The sequence below is a fragment of the Musca domestica genome, unplaced genomic scaffold (assembly GCF_030504385.1).
Source record: "Musca domestica strain aabys unplaced genomic scaffold, Musca_domestica.polishedcontigs.V.1.1 2, whole genome shotgun sequence".
Taxonomy (NCBI): Eukaryota; Metazoa; Arthropoda; class Insecta; order Diptera; family Muscidae; genus Musca; species Musca domestica.
In genome coordinates this window covers 6,698,665-6,724,390 of record NW_026712249.1, presented here as the reverse complement: position 1 = coordinate 6,724,390, position 25,726 = coordinate 6,698,665, and the positions used below count along the sequence as shown (strand labels likewise).

The 25,726-nt window shown below is 36.7% G+C and overlaps 3 protein-coding genes across 4 annotated transcripts in view; 2 read left to right on the top strand and 1 right to left on the bottom strand.

Annotated features, from left to right (window-relative positions):
- The window catches only part of LOC101895885 (troponin I), a 281,696-nt gene that overhangs the window by 55,838 nt on the left and 200,132 nt on the right, over positions 1-25,726 (top strand). The window lies entirely within an intron of this gene.
- The window catches only part of LOC101898302 (E3 ubiquitin-protein ligase highwire), a 127,044-nt gene that overhangs the window by 29,838 nt on the left and 71,480 nt on the right, over positions 1-25,726 (bottom strand). The window lies entirely within an intron of this gene.
- The window catches only part of LOC101895188 (uncharacterized), a 51,081-nt gene continuing 39,109 nt past the window's right edge, over positions 13,755-25,726 (top strand). The window contains exons 1-2 of one of the 2 annotated variants that reach the window (XM_059121733.1): positions 13,755-13,993; positions 14,117-15,023. In XM_059121733.1, the coding sequence (XP_058977716.1) occupies positions 14,475-15,023 (549 nt within the window). In that variant the 5' untranslated portion in view covers positions 13,755-13,993; positions 14,117-14,474. Of the gene's footprint in view, positions 15,024-25,726 lie in introns of both variants that reach the window. The other variant, XM_005179155.4, reaches the window with a different exon arrangement.

Here is a 25,726-nt window from a genome sequence, read left to right as displayed (position 1 = left end):
CTTCTCAAAATAGCTTGAAATCAATCAATGCATTTATGGCGTTAAAAATGAAATCTTTAAGTTCAACAGCCCCCATGTGTGAGGAGTAGTCAGTCGGCATTTCAGAATTTCTACTTTGATAAGGAGAAAAGTGGTGGTGGTGGCGATGATGATAGTGGTTTACCAGCCAGCCATCCATCCAGCTGTTAGAAAAGTAAACCAGTTTCATTGATAGCCTTCCCATTCCGCCCGGCTTTCATCATCAAAGTTAGCCAGTCAGTCCATCTGAATGATCCATTGAATGGTGTAATGAACCCAATCACTGCACTTTAGCTTCTGGGTCGATTATCTGATCACCAGAACCAACAACAATAAAAAAGAAATGACATATTTGCTTTTTTCTTGTTTCCCAATAAGGACTGTCCTAGATAGCTAAGTTAACTGGTTCATTGTAGATTTTCCAAGAAATTGTCAGCTTTATACGAATATGACAAAAGAGAATAAATGTGATCTGTGGGACATAACAATTGAGGATTCTTTTCAAAGAATTTTATTCCCAGAAAACAAGAGAGAGTTTTTGATGATTTTTGTAAGAGAAAAAATCGACGATTTTTTAAGAATTTTATTCGAGTAATAACTGCGAGCAAAATTTGAGTTTTTTAAGAATATTTTTAAGAACACTCTTTGAGCTACAGATCTGAAATTATGAAATTAAAAATATTTCCTTCATAAAATGTTTACATTTGATGTTTATATTCTTCAGAAGGACCTTTCATTTAATCCTTTTTTTTAGCAAATTATTTTTTTTAAAATTACGGGGAAAACTCAGCAGATTTCGAAAGTAGAGGTAACAAGTAAAAAAACATAAAGTTCGGCCGGGCCAAACTTTTAATACCCTCCACCTTAGGGTAAAAGAAACATTAGAAGAAATGTGGCAAAAACCATTAAAATGCCGAATATCGGGAGGTACCGTTATATGGGGGCTACACCAAAACGTGGACCTATAATTACAATGTTTCGCCACACGAACTAGGACCTATTATGACCTACAAATACCAATTTTTAGACAAATCAGTGAAAAAATGTGGCAAAAACCATCAAAATACCGAATATCGGGAGGTACCGTTATATGGGGGCTATATCAAATCATGGACCCACGCATGCAATGTTTCGCCACCAAAGCTGGAACCCATTATGACCAACAAATACCAATTTTCAGACAAATCCGTGAAAAAATGTTGCAAAAATCATCAAATTACCGAATATCGGGAGGTACCGTTATATGGGGGCTATACCAAATCATGGACCCATACATGCAATGTTTCGCCACCGGAGCTGGGAACCATTATGACCCACAAATACCAATTTTTAGACAAATCCGTGAAAAAATGTGGCAAAAAAACTAAAATACCGAATATCGGAAGGTACCTTTATATGGGGGCTATACCAAAACGTAGACCTATACATGCAATGTTTTGCCACACGCTCAGGGACCCGTTATGATCTACAAATACCAATTTCCAGACAAATCCGTGAAAAAATGTGGCATAAATCATCAAAATACCGAATATCGGGAGGTACCGTTATATAGGGACTATACCAGAACGTGGACCGATATATCTCATTTTCAATACCAACCATCCTAGACACAATGCAAATAGCTGTACTAAATTTTGGCGCTCTACGTTAAATATTGTGGGCTGTATCGTGATTTCAACAGACAGACAGACGGACAGACAGACAGACCGACGGACATCGTTAAATCGACTTAGAATTTTATGCTGATTCATAATCAGAATATATTTATATGAATATATTTATGGGGTCTACGACGAATATTTAAGGATGTTACAAACGGAATGACAAAGTTAATATACCCTCCTTTCCAAGGTGGAGGGTATAAGAATGGTAGACACGTGTATTGGTGTTTTAAAGGTTTACATCGCAAAGTAAGCTGAATAGAGGGAACAACCCCCCCCCCCCCCCCCCTTCCACACTTCTGACCATTTTCGTATTAGGATTCCTCGAAATCCGTGCATTTTAGATAAAAGTGTCTTCGGCTTTTTGATTTATTTTAACCCACAGGCGAGTCAACAAAAGGCATTTTTATAGTCCTTTTTTCAAATATGGTTAAAAACGCCTATCAAACGGGATTGTAGCAAGTCAAAATATTCTACAAAATAATTTGTCATAAAATTCTACTATAGGTCCTAGAAGAAGTCAAAAGTCTAAATCTCATCTAAATGCCTTAAAATAATGCATATATAATAATAACACATTTAAGGATTAAAGCCGTCGTTTATAAGAGCTTCTGCAAAACTCTCACACAGAGCATAATTTTAGAAGGATGGGATATCTTAAAATAAGGACAAATAATTTTTTAAATATTCTTTAAAAAAATGTGAAAATTTAGTGAATTAGATTAAAATCGTAGTTATTTTTACATTACAAAGAAGTTCTAATTATACCCTCAGCCGTATGGCTACAGAGGCCATCGAAATAACGATTTTAAACCATAGGTTCCGTTAGAACAAATCCGTTTCAGGACATTTTGAGTCGATCTAGCGATGTCCGTCTGTCTGGCTGACTGGTGTGCACGATAAGTCTCGAAGGGAGAATCCGATTTGGTGCAAACTTGATACATCGTAATATTTTTGTCAAACTTAGATCAAGTTCGGAGATGAGCAATATCGGTCTACTCCTTCTGGTACAAAATATCGAAATTTTCAAAAAATATATTTTCTGCACAGATAGAGAAACGATAAGCCACTTTTGCTCCAACTTAGCCAATCCTAATGTTTGCGTCAGTTCTAGGTCAGGTGGGAAAATGGACAATATAGGTCCACTCCCCACAAACGGTAGAATAAATATAATTCTTATAAAATTGGAAACAAAAGTCCGATTGTCTTCAAATTTCACACATCCATCTTTATGGTGTTAAGATGGAATATATCGGTCTACTCCTTCTGGTACCTCGCCTACAAAAGGTCGACATTTTCAAAAAATCATAATCCGATTTCCAGCTTTGAAAAACCTAAAATTTGCATCAGTGCTAGGTCAGGTGCGAAAATGAACAATATCGGTCCACTCCATCAAGTACCTCCCCCCAAAGGGTTAACATTTTGAATAATTTTACATATAATAAAATGTGTTGTAAAAGTCCGATTATCTTCAAATTGCACACATCACAATATTTTTATTAACCCAAGGTATGTGCGAAGATGGAATATATCGGTCCACTCGTTCTGGTACCTACCGCCCCTCACAACCACCAGCCCCCCCCCCCCCCCCCTCAAACCAAATGCTAAAAATTTGGAATATTCATGAAGCTCATAAAACACGAAATTAACATCTGATTTTAGACTTGGCACATCTCAATGTTTCCATCAACACAAGATCTATAATAAAGGTGGTAGAGATCGGACCATTTCCTCTGGTCCCTCCCTCACTAAGGGTCAGAGTTTCGAATAACCAAAACTATCATAAAAGCCGAAATAAGCATTAGGTTCTCTGTATATTTCACATATCCCATTATTTCTCATTCCCATTATTTCACCAGATATGTTGTGAATATAGGATATATCGGTCCACTCCTTTAGGTACCTCCCTTACAAAGGATCAAAATTTTGAATATCCATGACAATTAACATCCATTCTTCCAACACAAGATCTGTTATAAAAATTATAGAGTCGGACCATTCTGGTTCCTACCCCATTAAGAGCCAACATTTTGAATAACCAAAACTATTATAAAATCCGAAATAAACATCCGGTGTCTTTAAATTTCACAGTAGATGATAGATATCTGCCAACCCCTAGATATCATCAGCCTCCATATAAAGGTACCTCCCAACGTTCGGTATTTTGATGATTTTAGCGACATTAATCACAGGAGTTATTTCAAATTTGATATTTTAAGGTCGTAAGGGGAACTACAGCCTGTGGTCCAGGACTTCGTATAGGCCTCCATATATCAGTACCTTCCTATATCCCGATTTGAGATAAAATATTCACTTTTTTAATTTCGTATGTAGAGTTCCTAATAGGTACTACAGCCTGCGACAGAAAAATTTCTGTCCAGGTCTTCCTATAGCCCTCATATATGACAGTACCTCCCTATATTCGGCATTTTTCGTATAGGCCCCCATATATTAGTACCTTTCTATATCCCGATTTGAGGTAAAATATTCAACGTTGTTTTATTTTAATTTCGTATTTGAAGCTCCTAATAAGTATTACAGACTGTGACCGAAAATGTTCTATACAGGTCAAGGTCTTCGTATAGCCCCCATATATGATGGTACCTCCCTATATTCGGTATTTTGATGATGTTAGCTACATTATTTACCGGATTTTTTTTTTTCAATTTCGTATTTGAATATTGTAATGGCTTATGACAAAAGTTGCCTATGCAGGTCCACGTCTTCGTGTAGACCCTAACAAATTTGGTATTTTTAAGATTTTAACAGAATTTTTAACGGATTTTATTTTATTTATTTTTTTTTTTTGAAAATTTTCAAATTCGTTCCAATTGGAGGGTATTCAAAGTTCGGCCCGGTCGAACTTACTGCTTTTTTACTTGTTTTTTTTTTTTTTTGAAATTTTGTATTTGAATTTCCTAATAGGTACTACAGCCTGTGACAGAAAATTGTCTATACAGGTCCAGGTCTTCGTGTTGTCCCCATATTCGATATTTTGATGATTTTAGCTACATTATCACCGGATTTTTTTCAGTTTCGTATTTGAACATTGTAATGGCTTATGACAAAAGTTGCCTATACAGGTCCACGTCTTCGTGTAGACCCTAATATAACGGCTATATTCGTTATTTTTAAGATTTTAACAGAATTTTTAACGGATTTTTTTTAATTTATTTATTATTTTTTGAAAATTTTCAAAATTCGTTCCAAATGGTGGAGGGTATTCAAAGTTTGGCCCAACCCTATCGATATTTTCCGCCGAAGTATTTTTTTTTTTTTTTTGAAGAACTACCTCTGAAGCCCATTATAGTGGTCATTTTTATGAACAGTTTTCCATTATCCGCCACAGACTTTATTGTTGGAAAGTAGGAGAAAGCCCCGAAGAAGTTATGCCCACCTCTTGTCGAATAACATTTCTGATTAAATTACAAGTTATGAGTCTGCAGAGAGACGGTAATTGGGTGAACAATTACCTAGAATTGGAGATGTCAACATGGATGTCTCGACATGTCCGTTCAGTGGTATATAACATACCTACACATACATATGTATGAATGTATGTAACGACATGCCATTTTCTCCATTCACCACACATGATAATGTGGACAATAATGCAATTGTTGTTTTGTCGTTGTTGCGATTGTCGACGATTATCGTGTCTTTTGATGAGTTGACAAAAGTCTGGATTTCCTTGGTATTGGTCTGGGAGGCTGTTGTTTGGACTTGATTGGATTTGATCTGATGTGATTGCATTTCATTCCATTACATTTGATTTATACACAGCCCAACAATAATTCATTGTAGTTCTGCTTCTTCTTCTTCCTCTTCTGTCTTCTTTTTGTTCCAGCAATTGACTTCAATCACGAGACAGACCAGCAGACACTTATGTTCTCCCCAATTTTTATGCAAGTGGAAATTATGCCTCCCCGGTTTTTCACTTATGTTTTGGCTTCCTTCTTCTTCTTCTTGCGGGAAGCTAAAAAAAACTTGCAACTTAATTCCATCCTCATGTTGGTCCGTACTCTCAGCTGGGGGGAGAGGTTAGTAAGTCTCAGCAACAGCAAACAAAAGAGAGGGAAATGTAATATTCCATGAAACTAATTCATGGAGAGTAGAGCGTAACGGAACTGAAGTTGTTGGAGGAAAAGGAAAAAAGAAAACACGAAAATGCGATCTAATTGCCACAGCGGTTGTAATGGCAAAAACCCATACAAATAGAAATGTCTCTTACACCCAATATCACTTCTCTGCCTCCCACCACTCCCGGAGAAGAGAATTGCTATTCAGAGCCAGACCAAACTATCTGTCGACTGACTGAGTGGACGTTTCTCAAACAATTCAAATTGACAGACATTGTGTCAGTGTTTTAAGCACCCCATTATCACGGAATGCAAAAATAACAAAAGACAAGGCAGAAGAATGGAACAAAAGATCCCAAAAACAACAACAATAACAACAGAACAGCAATCAAACATCACCACAAACCAACGAAACTTTCAAAAGAAAAGGGCAAGTGAAAAATTATCTCTCCACCACTCACTGCAACAGGCTGGCTGGCTGGCCGGCAAGGCAACAACAACAACTGAATGAGAACAAGTGGAGAGAGACATCGTGGTGTGTGTGTGTTTTTGTCATTTGTTATTCTTTCCATTGAAAGTGAGTACGTGCGTAGTATGATTTTCTGCCCGCTCTGCCGCCTGGCCAGAAAATGCAAGTATGTGACAATGAGACGATGAGTCGTACGTGTGTCCCATAGCTGTTGATGGATTTTGTCTCATTACTTTTGTTGTGTTTTCTTTCGGTTGAATCTACGATCAATAAATGCATGACATTAACGAGGTGCAGCGTGACAAAAGTGAGAAATTAATTATCGCACAGATGTTTTAACAAATTGCCGAAGAAAAGACGAATTGTCTGTGATGGGATAGGTAAATATGGCTTGTATTTGCTTAGGATCTGTGATAGTTGCCTATAAAAAATAGAGATGAAATGAAAATAAAATTTTAAGCAAATAAAGATGTCTCTGTGGGGTGTATGCATGACAATAAATTAACCTATAATTCCAAAAAATGTAATAAGTTTTTGTGGAGCAGGGCTTAATGCTGTAAGGATAGAAGTATAAAATCTTAGGAAAATAGAAAAGTAGAAGGACTTAACTCCATTGGACTAGGAGATCAAATGTGAAACAACCTTTTTAAGGCACTCACAAGTCGCTGCTTTAAAAATCTGAAAAATAAATTAGAAATTAGCATTCGGTTTGTCAACAGATATGCACTTAGAATAGGACTGCATAGATACACCTATATATATGCAGAGCTTAGTTGTCGCATGTGAAAAATACACACGAGCGGGAACGAGCAAAGAGTACGAGTTAGTTGGAGCGCTCGGGAGTTAATCCCGTTTCAAGCATTAGAGCAGAGCTACTTAAAAACAAGAGTTCTTCGTGGCTAATTTACCCCCTCAAAGAGAATTGTCTATATAGGTAAATGATATCGTGTATCCTCCATAAAACTGTACTCCCGATATTCGATATTTTGATGATTTTACCCAAATTTTTCAATGGAATTGTCTTAAAATCCACACAAGGAGTTCCTTCTGAGTACTTAACCCCTTGAAAGAGAATTGTCTATATAGGTGCACGATATCGTATATCCCCCATACAATGGTGACCCCAATTTTCGGTATTTTGATGATTTTATCCACATTTTTTCAATGGACTAATCTGAAAATCTACACAAGTAGTTCCTTCTAAGTACTTTAAACCCTGGAAGAGAATTGTCTATATACCCTGAGATATTCGGCATTTCCAGGATTGTCGCGACATTATTTAACGGAATTGCGTCAAGTTTCGTATTTGATGTTCGTAATGGGTACTACAACCTATGACGGAAAACTGTCTATGCAGACCCACTTCTCCGTATAGCTCCGTATAAGAGCACCTTCCTTTATTCGGTATTTTGATGATATTAGCGACATTACTCACCGGAATTGCGTCAAATTTCGTATTTAAAGTTCGGAATTGTTACTACAGCCTAGTTCCTTCCGAAAGGTCGGGGGCTTAAAAAGTTTGAAAATTGTGACCCTTTATGGGTGAGGTACGAGTATGGTTTCGAGTTAGTAAAAATGTTTGTATGTTTGAAATTAGAAGAGAGTTGGATACTCATTTCGCTCTCTTTGAGCGTTTTGTTTTTCAAATTTTGTTGACTCTTTTTGGGGGAGGTACCAGTAGGAATTGTCCGATCTGTACCATCTTTATAACAGATCTTGTGTTTATAGAAATATTGAGATGTGCCAAGTCTGAATGGAATCTGATTTTGATTTCGTGTTTTAAGAGCTTCATGAATATTCAAAATTTCGACCCTTTGTGGGGGAGGGGCTCGAAAAAGTGGGCCGATATATTCCATCTTCACAGCATATATTGTGTTAGTAGAAATAATGGGATGTGTGAAATATGAAGAGAACTTGATACGTATTTCAGATTTTATAATCGTTTTGGTTCTTCAAACCTTTGACCCTTTGTGGGGGAGGTACCACAAGGAGTGGACCAAAATATCCCATCTTCACAACAGATCTTGTGTTACTAGAAATAATGTGATGTGTGAAATATGAAGAGAAACGGATGCTTATTTCAGATTTTATAATCGTTTTGGTAATTCAAAACTTTGACTCATTGTGGGGGAGGTACCAGTAGGAATGGTCGGGTCTCTACCAACTTCATAACTGATCTTGTGTTGGTGAAAATATTGAGATGTACCAAGTCTGAATGGAATCGGATGTTAATTTCGTGTCTTATGAGCTTCGTAGATATTCAAAATGTTGACCCTTTGTGGGGGAGGTACCAGAAGGAGTGGGCCAATATATTCCATCTCCACATTAGACCTTGATTTAAAAAAAAATATTGTGATCTGTGAAATTTGGAGACAATCGGACAGTCATATTACATTTTAAAAGAGTTATAATTATTTAAAATGTTGAACCTTTGTGGGGGAGGTACTGGATGGAGTGCCTATTTTCACACCAGACGTAGTACCGATGGAAATATTAGGATTTGTATTACGACCAAATCGGATACTCCCTACGACAGTTATCATGCGCACCAACCAGCCAGACTGCAGACGGATATCACCAGCTCAACTCCAAATGTCCTGCAACAGATTTGGTCCAAAGAGACCTAGGGTCTAAAATCGTTGTTTCGATGAGTCACGTTTTGGCCGTATGAAATGATATCTACCTTCTCTATATATGGCTGAGGCAGTAAAAATATCTACTACCAACGAAAATGAGGTTCGAATCCGTCATTTGAATGACGTGCATTTTTATACCCTCCACCGTAGTACGTTTGGGTATAGCCCTCATATAATGGTACCTCCCTTTTTCGGTACTTTGATGATTTAAGCGACATTAATCACCGGAAATGCTTTAGATTTGGTATTTTAAGTTCTTAATGGGTACTACAGCCCATGACAGAACATTGTCTACGCAGGTCCATGTCTTCATATATCCCCCATAAAACGGTACCCTCGATATTCGATACTTTGATGATTTTAGCGACATTATTCACCGGAATTGTTTCAAATTTGGTATTTGAAGTTCGTATTGGGTACTAGAGCCTATGACAGAAATTTGTCTGTGCTGGTCCACGTTTTATAACCCCCATGGTACCTCCCAATATTCGGTATCTTGATAATTTTAGCTACATTATAAACAGATTTTTTTCAAGTTTCGCATTTGAATATTGTAATAGCTTGTGACAAAAGTTGAAGGTCCACTTCATCGTATAGACCCTAATATACGGCTAAATTCGGTATTTTTAAGATTTTAACAGAATTTTTAACGGATTTTATTTTTTTGAAAATTGCCAAATTTGTACCGAATGGTGGAGTTCGGCCCGGCCGAACTTGTAGCTTTTTTGCTTGTTTTTTTTTTTGAGAATTTCGACCTTTTGTTGTGGATTTGCCATCTCCGAAACCGATCTAAGTTTGATACTCTCTACGATAGTTATCGTGCGCACCAGCCATCCAGACGAACGGACGGACATTGCTAGATCATCTCCAAATGTCCTAAAATGAATTTGGTCCAAAGAGATCTAGGGTTTAAATCCGTTATGAGGCACGTTTTAGCCATATCTAGCCATATGGCTGAGGGGGTATAAAAATGTCTACTTCCAACGTAAATAAGGTTTGAATCCCTCATTTTAATGAAACGTATTTTTAAGTTAAAAATTTACTAGAATTCCCCTTCTACCCTCGTATTACAACAGCTATCTTGTATTTTTATAAGCGCTGAACCGGAGAGGGCGATTGTGTTGGCAGCATGTGTGGATACATTTGTCGTTGTAATGGCTGGATCTCGTTCGTCGGATAGACGGATGGATGGACAGTATTAAAATCTTAATAACAAAAACAAGTTTCTGCTCTACTATAAAGTTCGTTTTACAGCGATTTGTTGTTGGCTTTTTGTCTGGGATACTCTTGGTGTTGTTGTTGCTGTTGATGATGTTTTTCTTAGTAGTTTGCTCTTGTTGATTACAGTTGTTTAGCCTTTCGAGTTCGAGGAGGGAGAAGGGGGAGGGGGAGGCTTTCTGTATTATGTGGAGTTCAACATCAACCACTGACAGACAGCGAACGACTCGGTCAGACGGTGGTGGTGTTGGCGGCGTTAAACAAAACGACAAGAAAACAAGCAAAAGCAAAATTGAAAAGAAAAATAAACAAGATCAGCTGTAATGAAGAAACACAATGGAAAAAATGAAATAATTCAAAATTACAAAGAGCGAGCCACCGACAGACAGATGGGAGTAACAACAACAACAACTCGCTCACATAAATAAATAAATAATGCAACAAATGGTGGTTTCTTTGAAAATCACTTGTAAAATTGGGGGGATATTCATTTTTGTTTGAGAGAGAACAATAACACAAGAGAGAGAGATAGAGAGAGAGAATGAGAGTAAACAAAATGACTGAGGTGGGGAAAACAACCATATCACACAGATACTCACTCCAGCACGCACTTGAAAAAAAGTACGACTTGATTAATGCAGTTCTAATCTAATGAGAAAATTGTTGAAAACGAAATAATAAAAAAACAACAGCACAAAAAATAAACGAGAAAATCCAATTCCAGTGTCCAGTGCCACCAACCCGTATAATCACATTAATCGAGTAGCTAGAGTGGCCCTCATCATTGACACGAATATTAGGGGTAGAGAAAAGTTTGTGTGTGTTTTTTTTTTTTTTTGTCCAGCAACAACAAGGTGCGGTTTAATTGATTTATGAGCCATAATAAAGTTGGAATTGAGCTTCTGAGATGATACCAAATTGTATAGAGTTTACTGGGAGAGGGAAGATATTTGGAGTAGTGACATTTTGGGGACCACTCCACATTAGTTTTTTACAACTCCGGAGTTGACTCGGAATAATTGAAAGTTGCAGTAAAAATTGTATCTATTCTTTTTATTGAAGAGGGGCGGGAGCTTAGCAAGCTGAAGTTATCGTTAACGTAAAACTCTATTATTAAACCATGGTGGAGGGTTTAATAATAGAGTTTTACGTTAACGATAACTTCGGCTTGCTAAGATCCATGGAGGGTATATTAACTTTGTCATTCCGTTTTTAACTCCTCGAAGTAATCATGTTAGACCATTCAAAGTATATATATATTGTGGATCGGCACAAAACTCTAAGTCGATTTAGCGATGTCCGTCTCTCGGCCTGTCTGATGTAGTGGCGCTATCTTTCGTACGAATTGAGATAGAGGGCTAAGATTTTGCACACGTGAGTATTTTGTCTGTAGGCAGATTAAGTTAGTAAATGGGCCATGTAGGTCCACGTTTTCGTATAGCTCCCATAGAACGATATCTCCAAATATTCGGTATTTTGACGATTTTGGCGACATTATTTACCGGAAATTTCGTATTTAAAGATCATAATGGGTACTATGGCCTATGACAAAATATCGCATATGCAGCTCCACGTCTTCGTATGGCCCCATATAACGGTACCTCCCAATATTCGGTATTTTGATGATATTGGCTACATTATTTACCGGAATTATTTCAAATTTCCTATTTAAAGTTCGTAATGGATACTTTAACCTATGACAGAAAATTGTCTATGCAGGTCAGCGACTTCTTTTAGCCCTCATATAACGGTAGCCCCCTTTATTCGGTATTTTGATGGTATTAGCGACATTATCCACCGGAATTGTTTCAAACTTAGTATTTGAAGTTCGGAATCGGTACTACAGCCTATGACAAAAAATTACTTATACAGGATTTCGTCTTCGTATAGCTCCCATATACGGTTTTCATTTAAGAGTTATTTTTCTACGAACGTAAAAAAAATCCTGTTCCTTGGTGACCCTTTGTGAGTGAGGTACCAGAGGGGGCTCGCAAACATATATCATCTACACAATCGAACGTTTATTTCGTTTTTTTGTTTCTCAAATTCTTGAACCCCATGTAAGAGAAGGTACCAGAATGAATGGTCTTTAGAGCAGATCTCGTGTTAATGGAAATATTGAGATGTACCAAGTCTGAATGGACTCGGTTGTCAATTTCGCGTTATATGAGCTTCATGGATATACAAAATTTTGACCCTTTGTGGGGGAGCTACCAGAAGGAGTGGACTGATATATCCCATCTTTGCAGAATATCTAGTTTTGGCAGAAATAATGGGAATCTGTGAAATATGAAGAGAACCGGATGTCTATTTCGGATTTTATAATCATTTTGGTCATTCAAAACTTTGACCCTTTGTGGGAGAGGTACCAGAAGGAATGGTCCGATCTCTACTATATTTAAAACATATCTTGTGTTAATGGTAATATTGACATGTACCAAGTTTGAATGGAATCGGATATTAATTTCGCGTTTATGACTTTCATTAATATTCAAAATTTTGACCCTTTGTGGGGGAGATACCAGTAGGAGTGGACCGATATATCCCATATTCACACCAGACATTGGGTTAATAAAAACATTATGATGTGTGCAGTTTGAAGACAATCGGACTCTTACATCCCATTTTATAAGAGTTATAATTATTTAAAATGTTAACCCTTTGTGGGGGAGGTATTTGATAGAGTGGACCGATATTATCCATTTTCGCACCTAATCTAGCACTGATTCAAATATTAGGACTTGAAAAGTTGGAGCAAAATCGAATTATCCTATCTCTCTCTCTCTGTGCAGAAAAATATTTTCTTTGCAAATTTCGACCTTTTGTTGGAAGGTACCAGAAGTGGACCGATATTGCCCATCTCCGAACTCGGCCTACGTTTGAAAATAATATTACGATGTACCAAGTTTGGTCCAAATTGGATAGTTACTTCGAGAGTTATCGAGCGCAGACAGACGGGCTGGGTATTCGGTATAACGGCAAGGGCGAAATCTAAACACCTCGTTGATAATAGAAAAAAATCATAATTTTATGATGGCCAGAAATACGTCGACATTTTTTGGGTACTTTTCATTTAAAAACAAACAAAATTGATCTTGTTTACAAAGTTTTCCAAATTTTTGATTTTTCATTGCAAACAAACAACTTAATTTTTACAACCAAATTTCAGGTCAAATTGGCAAAAACTTTTTCGACTACCTAAGACTAATTGTTTACGGGGTTTTTAATCGTAGCATGGCGAACATACATACCTACCAACACACGCACAGCATATAAACATATGAAAACCCGGTTGTTTTCCAACTGGATAACAGCAACAACAAGAAAACAATCTACTAGGTTTGTTATTATTTTTCTACCAGTTGAAATGGTGAAATGGCACACACACACTCACTCACTCACACACCAATGAACTCTTAATAATAACAATCATGCACTCACTCTCTTTCGTGTGTAAAGGAATTAACGGAAACATTACTAGTTCAACTAGTAGTTGTAATAATGGAAAGAGAGTGGGAGATTAATTTGGGGGGAGAATTGTGAGAGAGCATCTCAAACTGTTGCTTGTGTTGTTTGGTTTGGAAAAAGAAACAAAAAAAAAACAACCTGCCAGCCAACCCACCCATTTGTGTGGTGAGTACCCGAGAGTGTAAAGAGAAAGTGATAACCCAACAATTTAGTGAGAGCTGATCGAAGAAATAAATATCAATGAGAATGGCTATCTGGCAGATAAACAAGTTCAACAGAGACACAATTTAGTATTCATTTAACGGCGAAGGCGATCGTATCGTGTGGAGTGGAAACTTGTTGATGTCATCGGTGTCAGTGAAGAAAAAAGCAAAAAAATGAATGGCAAATGAAAATAAAAAAAGGAAAAATCAACAGCACGGCTGCGACGATTTGTGTTTGAAAGTGCGTTTTGCCAAATACATGTTGTTCTTTGAGAAAATTCGAAACTTGAAAAATCACGAAAAGTAATTAATGTTTGTTTTTTTTTAAGAAAAAATAATTTATATTTTTTAATTTACGTTAAAGTCAAAGAGAAAGTCTTAATCTTCGTTTAACGAGCAAAACAAATGAAGTTACGTGCTGGCGGTTATGCCATATGTTCGATAAGTTAATTGGCCTGTTCGAAACAAAAAAATTAAAACCAATTTTGTGTTAAAAAAATAATTACCAAAAAAATTAAAAAAAAAAACAAAAATTCGAAAAATAAAAAATGAAATTATTACAAATGATTGTAAAGTGAAGTGTTCCTTGTCCCAACAACAGCAACAAAAATAATATTAATTACCAAAGATATCTGAAGAAGGAAAAAGTCTGTCTCAAATATTTCATAATTTTATTAAATTCACACCAACACCAATACTCAACGTCGTACAGAATAAATAAAATGATCCGTCCTCAGAAATTATCATTTTCTCCACAAACAAAAACAACAACAACAACAATGTGGGTCATTGTCCAGTTTTGTTTGTTGTTCTTAGCGACAACAATTCCCCCCGCTTACTGTGATAAAGATTTTACAACAACAACAACACCCAGCCATGGAATAAATAACAACAACATCAGCAACAACGATAAACTCTTACATCGAGTTGCCCGCTTGACCAAAGTCGACTATTCACTGCTCAAAGATGAAACGAATCGAACCAACAGCAACAACCCCATCATAGCTGGCAGTGGCGGTGCTGCTGCGATTCCATATCCCTACAGTGCTCCGCCGGGCGGCTATTTAGCCTCCAACGGCCTGCGCACCCTACTCAAACCCCAAAAATTCTATACGAAACAACAGCGCTTTTCTTCCGATAAGAAAAATCCCAATCTGGTTAGCCTGAATCTAGTCACGGAGCCGCGCAAGAATATCTGCGATGGCCATTGCCAGTGCGAGAAGCAGAACTCCTTTACAACGGTCACATGTGATTTTAAGAAAAATCCAAAGGTAAGTTAAAAAAAATTGTTGAGTTTAAAATCGGAGACAAAAAATTCTTTAAAAATCGAGTCGTAGTTAAGCTTTAGTTCCTCCAAAAATTTCTTAAAAAATCCAGTCGAAGTTAAGCTTTAGTACCTCCAATAGCCCACGCTTAGTCCTGAAATAGTTCCTCCAAAAATTTCTTTAAAAAGCCCACGCTTTGTTCAAAAATAGTTCCTTCAAAAATGTCTTTAAAAAGCTCATGCTCAGATCTGAAATAGTTCCTCCAAAAATTTCTTTAAAAAGCCCACGCTTAGTCCTGAAATATTTCCTCCAAAAATTTCTTTAAAAAGCCCACGCTCAGTTCTGAAATAGTTCCTCCAAAAATTTCTTTAACAAACCACGCTCAATTCAGCTATAGTACCTTTGAAAAAAACACACATAGCTTAGCTATAGTTCCTCCGAGGATCTCGTTAAAAATCCATGCTTATCTCAGCTATAGTCCCTCTAAAGATCCTCTAATTTTTTTTAAGAATCCACTCCAAACTTATCTACTGTCTCTCCAAAACTCAATTAAAAATCCCAGCTATAGCCCCTCCAAAAAGCTCCCATATAGCTCAGTTGTATGTAGCTTTGCCTAGCTGAAGTCACTCCAAAAAATTCTCTTAAAATCCAACCTTAAACCAGCCAAAATATTCTTACAAATCCACGCGTAGTCCGTAGTTCTCTTCAAAAATAAAAGAGAATTTGTTCAACTTTTGAAAAAAAGTTACGCCCTGCTGAACTTAGCTGATTGTTAACTAGTTTTTTTTTTCTATTACTTTATTTTTCCCATTATTCTGAAATGCTCGCTCAATATCGAGTAAAGAGTAAAACTTGCTCGAATTAGAGCGGAAGTATTATAAAGAGAAATCGAGTATAAAAAGAGAATTCGAGTACAAAAAGAGAAATCGAGTATACTCTATTTTTCTATACCACTGGAATAAAAGCCAAAAAGCCTGTCTCGTTTTCGAGTGAGAGTAAACTCCGCTCGAATTTGAGCAGATATTATTCTTCCCGGTATTTTGATGATTGTAGCCAAATGTTTCAATGAAATTTTCTGAAAATCCACACAAGTAGTTCCTTCTGAGTACTTCACCCCCTGGAAGAGTATAGTCTATATAGGTCCAAGACAGCATATAGACCCCCATATAACGGTACCCCCCCCCCCCATATACCGGTATTTTGATGATTGAAGCCAAATTTGTCAATGAAATTGTCTTAAAAACCACACAAGGAGTTCTTTCTAAGCATTTTACACCCTGGAAGAGAATTGTCTGTGTAGGTCCACGATATCGTACAGCTCCCATACAACAGTACCCCTTGATATTCGGTATTTTGATGATTTTAGCTAGATTATTTACCGGAATTGTTTGAAATTTCGTATTTGAAGTTCGTAATGGGTACTACACGCTGTAACAAAATATTGCGTATGCAGACCCACATCTTCGTATAGCCCCCATAAAGCTGTGCCTCCCTGTATTCGATATTTTGACGATTTTAGGTTCAAATTTCTCCGGAATTGTTCCAAATTGTGCATTTGGAGTTCCTAATAGGTACTACAACCTGTGACATGAAATATTCTATACAGGTCAAGGTCTTCGTATAGGTCCCATATATCAGTACCTCCCTATATTACGTATTTTTACGATTTTAAGTACAATATTCTCCGGAATTGTTTCAAATTTGGTATTTGAAGTTCCTAATGGGTACTACAGCCTGTCACAAAAAATCGTGTATGCAGGTCCAGGCCTTCGTATAGCCCCCCATATAACGGCACCTGCCTATATTCCGTATTTTGATGATTTTAGGTACAAATTTCTTCGGAATGGTTCAAATTTCGTAATTCAAGTTCCTTATGGGTACTACAGCCTGTGACAGAAAATTGTCTATGCAGGTCAGGGTCTTCGTATAGCCACCATATATCGGTACCTCCCTATATCAGGATGTTTTTAATTTTCGTATTTTAATATTGTAATGGTCTATGTCAAAAGTTACCTATGCCGGTTCACCACTTCGTATAGACCCCATTATAACGTCTATATTCGGAATTTTTAAAATTCTAACAGAATTTTCCAAAATTTCCACCAAAGAGTCATTTGAGGTGAATACCTCCCATCTTTGTCATTGGTACCTCAAAGTAAACAAAACGGCGTTCTTTTAAGAATGCAAAAATATCGAAAAACCATAAAATTTAGTTTGCCATTAAATAATAATTTACAGCAATGTAAACAATTGCCATTAAAACAATTTGTTTGTTTACATTTTTACCAAAAAAAAAAAGAACTGCTAAAATCTTGATAAATATTTAACCACCAGGCAATTTATATTTTGATCAGGTTTGCTAGGCTAGAGCGTTTTGCACTTTCCCAGAATATATCTCCGACAAAAATGTATGCTGCTATTTTGCCAATAAAAACAACAACAACAACAACGAAATGAGACGACGCATAAAAAAGCCCACAAAAAAAAATAATATAAAAATATATCCACTTTTTGAACAAAAGGCGAGACAAGCGAACACAAAACAGCAGCAACAACAACAACAAAATTAGCATACTTGTCGATCTGGTGTTTTCTTTTTTTTAAATGCTGACTGACAAAACCAATCTATAGAAGAAGAAGAACAAAAAAAAAACAGGGAACAAAAAATGACTAAACGCCGCCGATGACTTCCAGCAGCATATTCCAAAACTAGAGAATATTCCTTTTGTTTTGTTGTAGACAGGCATCTTCGGGGGGCGGAGAGAGGATTTCCCCCTTTGCAACTTAACCCACTCTAGCCGATGATATGTTTATAGAATTCTGCCATCAAGCCGGCCATATTCCACAGAAGACAACGAAAGAAAAGCTAAGAAGTAAAAAAGCAGTAAGTTCGGCCGGGACGAACTTTGAATACCCTCCAATATTTGCAGCGAATTTGGAAAATTTCAAAAAAAAAATCTTTAAAATTCTGTTGAAACCCTAAAAATACCGAATAGAGCCGTTAAATTGGGGTCTAGGGGCGAAGACATGGACCTGCATAGTCAATCATAAGCCATTAAAATATTCAGACAGGAAACTTGAAAAACATCTGGTGAATAATTTAGCTAAAATCATAAAAATACCGAATATAGGGAGACATGGACCTGCAAAGACAATTTTCTACCGCAGGCTGTAGTACCCATTAGGAACTTCAAGTACGAAATTTGAAACAATTCCGGTGAATATTGTACCTAGAATCATCAAAATACCGAATATAGGTAGGTACCGTCATATGAGGGCTATACGAAGACGTGGGCCTGCATAGACAATTATCTGCCACAGGCTGTAATACCCATTAAGAACTTCAAATATGAAATTTGAAACAAATTTGGTGAATTTTGTACTTAAAATCGTCAAAATATCGAATATCGAGGGGTACCGTTGTATGTAGGATATACGAAGACGTGGACCCGCACATGTAATTTTTTTGATAGGCTGTAGTACCCATTACGAATTCTAAATACGAAATTTGAAACAACTCCGGTGAATAGTGTCGCTAAAATCATAAAAATATCGAATATTGGGAGGTACCGTTATATTGAGGCTATTCGAGGAGGGCCTGTATAAACAATTTTCTGTCAGAGACTGTAGTTCCCATTACGAAGTCTAAATACGAAATTTGAAACAACTCCGATAAATAATGTCGCTAATATTGTCAAAATATGGAATATTGGGAGGTACCAATGTATGGGACCTATACGAAGAACTAGATCTGCATAGATAATTTTCTGTCACAGGCTGTAGTACCTTTTAGGAACTTCAGATACGAAATTTGAAACAAATCCGGTGAATAATGTGCCTAAAATCGTTAAAATACCGAATATAGGGATGTACCGATACATGGAGGCTATACGAAGAAGTGGGACTGCATAGACAATTTTCTGTCACAGGCTGAAGTACATTTTAGGAACTTCAGATACGAAATTTGAAACAAATCCGGTGAATAATGTGCCTAAAATCGTCAAAATACGGAATATTGGGAGGTGACGATATATGGAGGCTATACGAAGACCTGGGCCTGCATAGACAATTTTCAGTCACAGGCTGTAATACCTATTTGGAACTTCGAATACGAAGTTTCAAACAATTTCGATGATTATTGTACCTAAAATCATCAAAATACCGAATATAGGGAGGTACCGCTTTATGGGAACTATACGAAGATGTGGGTATGCATACGCAATATTTTGTTACAGGCTGTAGTATCCATTAGGAACTTGAGATACGAAATTTGAAACAATTCCGGTGAATAATGTCGATAAAATCATCAAAATACCAAATATAGGGAGGTACCGATATATGGGGGCTATATGATATCGTGGACCTATATAAACAATACTCTTCTAGGAGGTAAAGTACACAGAAGGAACTCTTTTTGTGGATTTTCAGACAATTTCATTTAAAAATGTGGCAAAATACCGGATATAGGGAGGTACAGTTATATGGGAGATATACGATATCGTGGACCTATATAAACAGTTTTCTTCCAGGGTGTAAAGTACCTACAATTTACTCCTTTTGTGGATTTTCAGACAATTCCATTAAAAAAATTAGCTACAATCATCAAAATACCAGGAAGAATAGAATCTGCTCAATTTCGAGCGGATTTTACTCTCACTCGAAAACGAGCAAGGCTTTCTGGCTTTTATTCCAGTGGTATAGATAAATAGAGTATACTCGACTTCTCAGTTTGTACTCGATTTCTCTTTGCAATACTTCCGCTCGAATTCGAGCAAGTTATACTCTTTACTCGAATTTGAGCGAGCATTTCAGAATGGGCTATATAGTGGACCGATATAGCCAATCTTCGAACTTGACCTGTCTGCAGACAAAAGACTGATCTACGCAAAACTTAAGCATCCTATTTTTATTCATTTTGACTCTAGAGTGATTACAACAGACGGAAGGACGGACAGGGCTAAATCTTGCCCTAGAATTTTACGCTGATCAAAAAAACATATACTTTGTTGGGTCTAAAATTATTATTTCGACGATTTACAAAGGGAATGACGAACAAACTATGTATGGTGGAGGGTATAAAAATAGAGAAGCCCTTCGTCTACTTCATTTTGTTTTCCCTGTCGATCAATAAATGAACAATGCGAATAATAAATAAGTAAATGGCTAAAAAAGAAAAAGAGGAACAAAAAAAAAAAACGCCGTACAACAAATGCATGTAAATAAATTAAATAGACATCTCTGAATGAGGCAATCGAGCGGAGACAGGAAAAGAAACAAACGAACGAACGAACCAGCGAACAAACAACAATTGTGGCCATCAGCTTTGACAAGAAATCAATAAATTATCAATTGTAAAATAGAAAGAGATAAATTTGCCATTCGTTTATCAAAGTCTTGATTTTTTCTTCTCTCCCTCAAATCTCAATCCAAATAATTCGTTTTTATCTTCAAGAAAATTGGGTGCCACTGTTTTTATCTTTTTTTTTTGTGTAAAACAACTAAAGATTGCGAAAAGTCGGAGTGACGAATTCGTCGTAGTCGTCATCATCATCATCTTTTGTCGGCAGGAAAATAAAACCAAAATAAACAAACAACCATTTATATCTACACACCAACTACAGGCATACAAACATATGTATGCAAGTGTACATGTGTGCTGGCACTGGGATCTCTTTGTCTAAAAACAAAAAGAAAATAGTAATTGCTCCCCACTTCTCAAAATAAATTGAAATCTATCTACTCACTTGTTGAGAAGATGCAATTGAGAGACACATATGAGAATAAAACGAAATCGTGCATTTGCAACAAAGACAAAATACAACAAATAAGTCATCCTCTTTTTAAATTTGGGTTGTTTTCGGCACACACACACAATGCAAAGGCACAGTGTTAGGAAACCAATAGGAAAGTGAAATTTTTAGAAATTTAAAAAATAAAAAGTATCAATCGGTTTTGCCGACAGATGGATACCCTCAGCCACTGTTTGATTTTCATACCCTCCACCATACGTAGTATGGAGGGTATATTAAGTTTGTCATTCCGTTTGTAACACCTCCCCACAAAGTATATATATTCTTGAACAGCATAAAATTCTATGTAGATCTAGCGATGTCCGTTCGCTTGTCCGTCCGTGGAAATCACTATAGCTTCCGAACGAAACGAAGTAGATTAATGAAATTTTACTCAAATGTATATTATGTCTGCAGGACTTTTGGTATTGAAAATGGGCCATGTACCATGTCTACGTTTTGGTATTTGAAGTTCGTAATGGATACTACAGCCTAAGACAGAAAATTGTCTGTGCAGGTCCACGTCTTCGTATAGCCCCCATATAACGGTACCTCCCGATATTCGGTATTTTAATGACTTGAGTGACATTATTCACCGGAATTGTTTAAAATTTGGTATTTGAAGTTCGTAATGGATACTACAGCCTAAGACAGAAAATTGTCTGTGCAGGTCCACGTCTTCGTATAGTCCTCATATTACGGTACCTCCCGATATTTGGTATTTTAATGATTTGAGTGACATTTTTCACCGGAATTGTTTAAAATTTGGTATTTGAAGTTCAAAATGGATACTACAGCCTAAGACAGAAAATTGTTTTTGCAGGTCCACGTCTTCGTATAGTCCCCATATTACGGTACCTCCCGATATTTAGTATTTTGATCATTTTAGCAACATTATTCATTGGAATTGTTTCAAATTTGGTATTTGAAGTTCGAAATGGATACTACAGCCTAAGACAGAAAATTGTCTTTGCAGGTCCACGTCTTCGTATAGCCCCCATATAACGGTACCTCCCGATATTCGGTGTTTTAATGATTTGAGTGACATTATTCACCGGAATTGTTTAACATTTGGTATTTGAAGTTCGAAATGGATACTACACCCTAAGACAGAAAATTGTCTGTGCAGGTCCACGTCTTCGTATAGCCCCCATATTACGGTACCTCCCGATATTCAGTATTTTGATCATTTTAGCAACATTATTCACTGGAATTGTTTCAAATTTGGTATTTGAAGTTCGAAATGGATACTACAGCCTAAGACATAAAATTGTCTGTGCAGGTCCACGTCTTCGTATAGTCACCATATAAGGGTACCTCCCGATATTCGATATTATGATTATTTTAGCGACATTATTCACTGGAATTGTGTCAAATTTGGCAATTGAAGTTCGAAATGGATACTACAGCCTGAGACACAAAATTGTCTTTGCAGGTCCACGTCTTCGTATAGCCCCCATATTACGGTACCTCCCGATATTCGGTATTTTAATGATTTTAGCAACATTATTCACCGGAATTGTTTCAAATTTGGTATTTGAAGTTCGAAATGGATACTACAGCCTAAGACAGAAAATTGTCTGTGCAGGTCCACGTCTTCGTATAGCCCCCATATAACGGTACCTCCCGATATTCGGTATTTTAATGATTTGAGTAACATTATTCACTGGAATTGTGTCAAATTTGGTATTTGAAGTTCGAAATGGATACTACAGCCTAAGACATAAAATTGTCTTTGCAGGTCCATGTCTTCGTATAGTCCCCATATTACGGTACCTTCCGATATTCGGTATTTTGAAGATTTTAGCTACATTATTCGCCTATTTTTTAAGTTTCGCATTTGAATGTGGTGATGGCTTATGATAAAAAATTATCCCTGCAGGTCCATGTCGTCGTATAGACCCTAAATTAACAGCTACATTTTTAAGATTTAAAAAAAAAAATTGAACGGATTTTATTGTTTTTGAGAATTGTCAAATTCGTTCCAAATGGCGGAGGGTATTCAAACTTCGGACCGGTCGAAATTACAGCTTTTTTACTTGTTTAAATATGAATCTGTTATGATTATTCTACCAGAAGTTTTGGACCGATATATTTCATCTTCACACCAGACCTTGGGTTTATAAAATATTGTGATCTGTATAATTTAAAGGCAATCGAACTCTTACATCACATTTCATAAGAGTTATAATTATTTAAAATTTTGACCTGTTGTGGGGGAGTTGCTTGATGGAGGATTTGACCTTTTGTACCAGAAGGAGTGGAATGACATTTCCAAACTTGATCTAAGTTCGACAATAATATTACGATGTACCAAGTTTGGACCATGTCGGATATCGATGAGGAACGTTTTGGCCGTATCAAATGATATATACCCTCTCTACCCATATTAAAATGTTGAAATTTTTCTTGTTTAAAAGGAAACATTTTTCATACAAATATCGCTTAAAAGTCCCACTCAGAGATTTTAGCTAATTCAAAATTAAAATATTTCGTATATTTTGGAATGCCCTCAGTCAGAACACTGTGCCACTTTACGTTAAGAGTCATAAATTCTTCACACTTTGTTGATTGTATTTTGCTCAACACGAAGTCGAAACATCCCGAAACACAAAGATGTGGTGTCAAATAATAAAGGGCGGCCCATTCGTGTGTTTTGTCACAACGCCAGTAGTTTGACAATCCGACAAAACGATTTAAAACGGTGTTAGTTATTAATTACTTGAAGTGCTCGCCACCTAACTGGAATTACAGATTTAGAGAGAAAGAGAGAGAGATTCCATTGTTTACTTGAAATGCAATGCATTGAATGGTCGTTTTGGAGAGGAACTAAATGAAATGAAGACACTAAAAACAGGTGCCCATTTAGTGTGACCATATTTGGTTAAATGGCGGCAATAAAAAAAAACGAATACTTCTTTTCAGTGACAATATTTTTCTGTAAATATTTCGTTACATTTATGGTTATTAAAAATAAAGAGTAATTGAAAACATATTTTGAATTGTAAAGGGAGAAAGTTCATTTTTTTGATTTTTTGAATTTGAAAACGTTTTCCGCAAATGGTAAATTTTAATAAAAATTAAATGTAATTGCTGTTCCGCTGTTGTCCCATGCACCCATGCATGTTTATAATTATGGAATAGCTAGGTATTTTGTATGTTTCTTGAATATTGTCCTCAAAAGGTAGTGTCGGCAATTATTGTTGTAATGAAATATGGTTTTCTACTTAAAAAGAAGTTAAATAAGCCATTTAGTTTGGAGAGTTACTAAAAAGGGAAATTCCATCATGTTGGCATTTATTATAATGCATTCGATTCAATTACACAAAAAGGCACAAATAATCTCTGATTTTTATACCCTCCGCCTTGGAAAGGAGGGTATATTAAATTTGTCATTCCGTTTGTAACATCCCTAAATATTCGTCGTAGGCCCCATAAAAAATACATATATTAGCATGCAATTCTAAGTCGATTTTTACGATGTCCGTCTGTCTGTCTGTTGAAATCACGATACAGCCCACCTTATTTGACGTAGAACGTCAAAATTTTGCAGAAAAATTTGTTTTTTGTCTATGATGGTTGGTATGGAAAATGAGATATATCGGTCCAGGTTTTGGTATAGTCCCCATATAACAGTATCTCCAAATAATCGATATTTTCATGTTTTTTTCCACATTTTTTCACCGATTTGTCTAAAAATTTGTATTTGTAGATCATAATGGGTTCTAGCTCTGGTGACGAAACACTGTATGTATAGGTTCACGTTTGGGTATAGCCCCCATAAGCTCGGCCCGGCCGAACTTAATGTTTTTTTTTACTTGTTTGAAAATGTTTAGTTTAAACTGTTTGGGATTTTTTATACCCTGCACCACAAGGTGCTCGGGGTAATTTGTATTTGTACCTTTTTTTGTAACAGGCAAAAGGAAACGAGATAGACCCATAGTTCCTTTTGATGATCTGCATAGAATCACATTTTGAGTCGATTTATGCATGTCCGTCCGTCCGTCTGTCAAAGTACAGGTCGCATTTATTTCCCGATTCAGATGAAATTTTGCACAAGTCAAGTGTTTGACCCAAAAATGAACCCTCTTGAAATTGGAGATAATAGGTCAAAATATAGTTCTAGCTCCCATATACAGGGTGAGATAAACAAAAACTGCAAAAATGTCAAACGCCATAATTTTTACATTTCATTTAAATTTTATTAAATGAAAACATAAAATTGTCGGAAATAGCATCAAATGTTAAAATAAGTTTAAATTTGTTCGAATTGGTCACCTTTGGCACGAATTATGGCCTACAAACGGCCAACGAAACCTGCCCGAAAGTTGCTCTGCGGTATTTTGGCCCATTCCCGGCGAAGCGCTTGCTTGAGGTGATCGACACTTAGGTTTAGTGCCAACATTGCTTTCCAAAATACTCTAGACACAATAGTAAAACGGATTGATATCCGGAGATTTTGGTGCGCATTTTGCGCTGGAAATGAAGAGAGGAACTCTCATTTTGCAACCATTCTTGGGTGGCGCGTGCTGAATGCGATGATGCTGAGTCCTGTTGGAATGTTCAAGTTCTACGGTCAAAATGTTTGCGTTCCCCTGGCTTTAATACACCCTCCACAATATTTTCGCAATAATATTCGGCATTTATTTATTCCATTAATATGAGCGGAGAGCGACCATCGGCTGTTATGGCGGCCCACACCATCACCATGGCCGGCGCTTGAGTTCTGGTGGTCAACCGAAGGTACACATTTTCAGCTGATCTCTTTGGCAAGTAAACACGATCATTTAATTTGTTTACAAACTGCGGGACAACGAATTTTTTCTCATCGGAGAAACCCAAATTCGGCAGTTCACCACTTTCGGCCAAGCAAAGCAACTCTTTAGCTCTTTTCAGCCTATTTTCTTTCTGTTGCGGTGT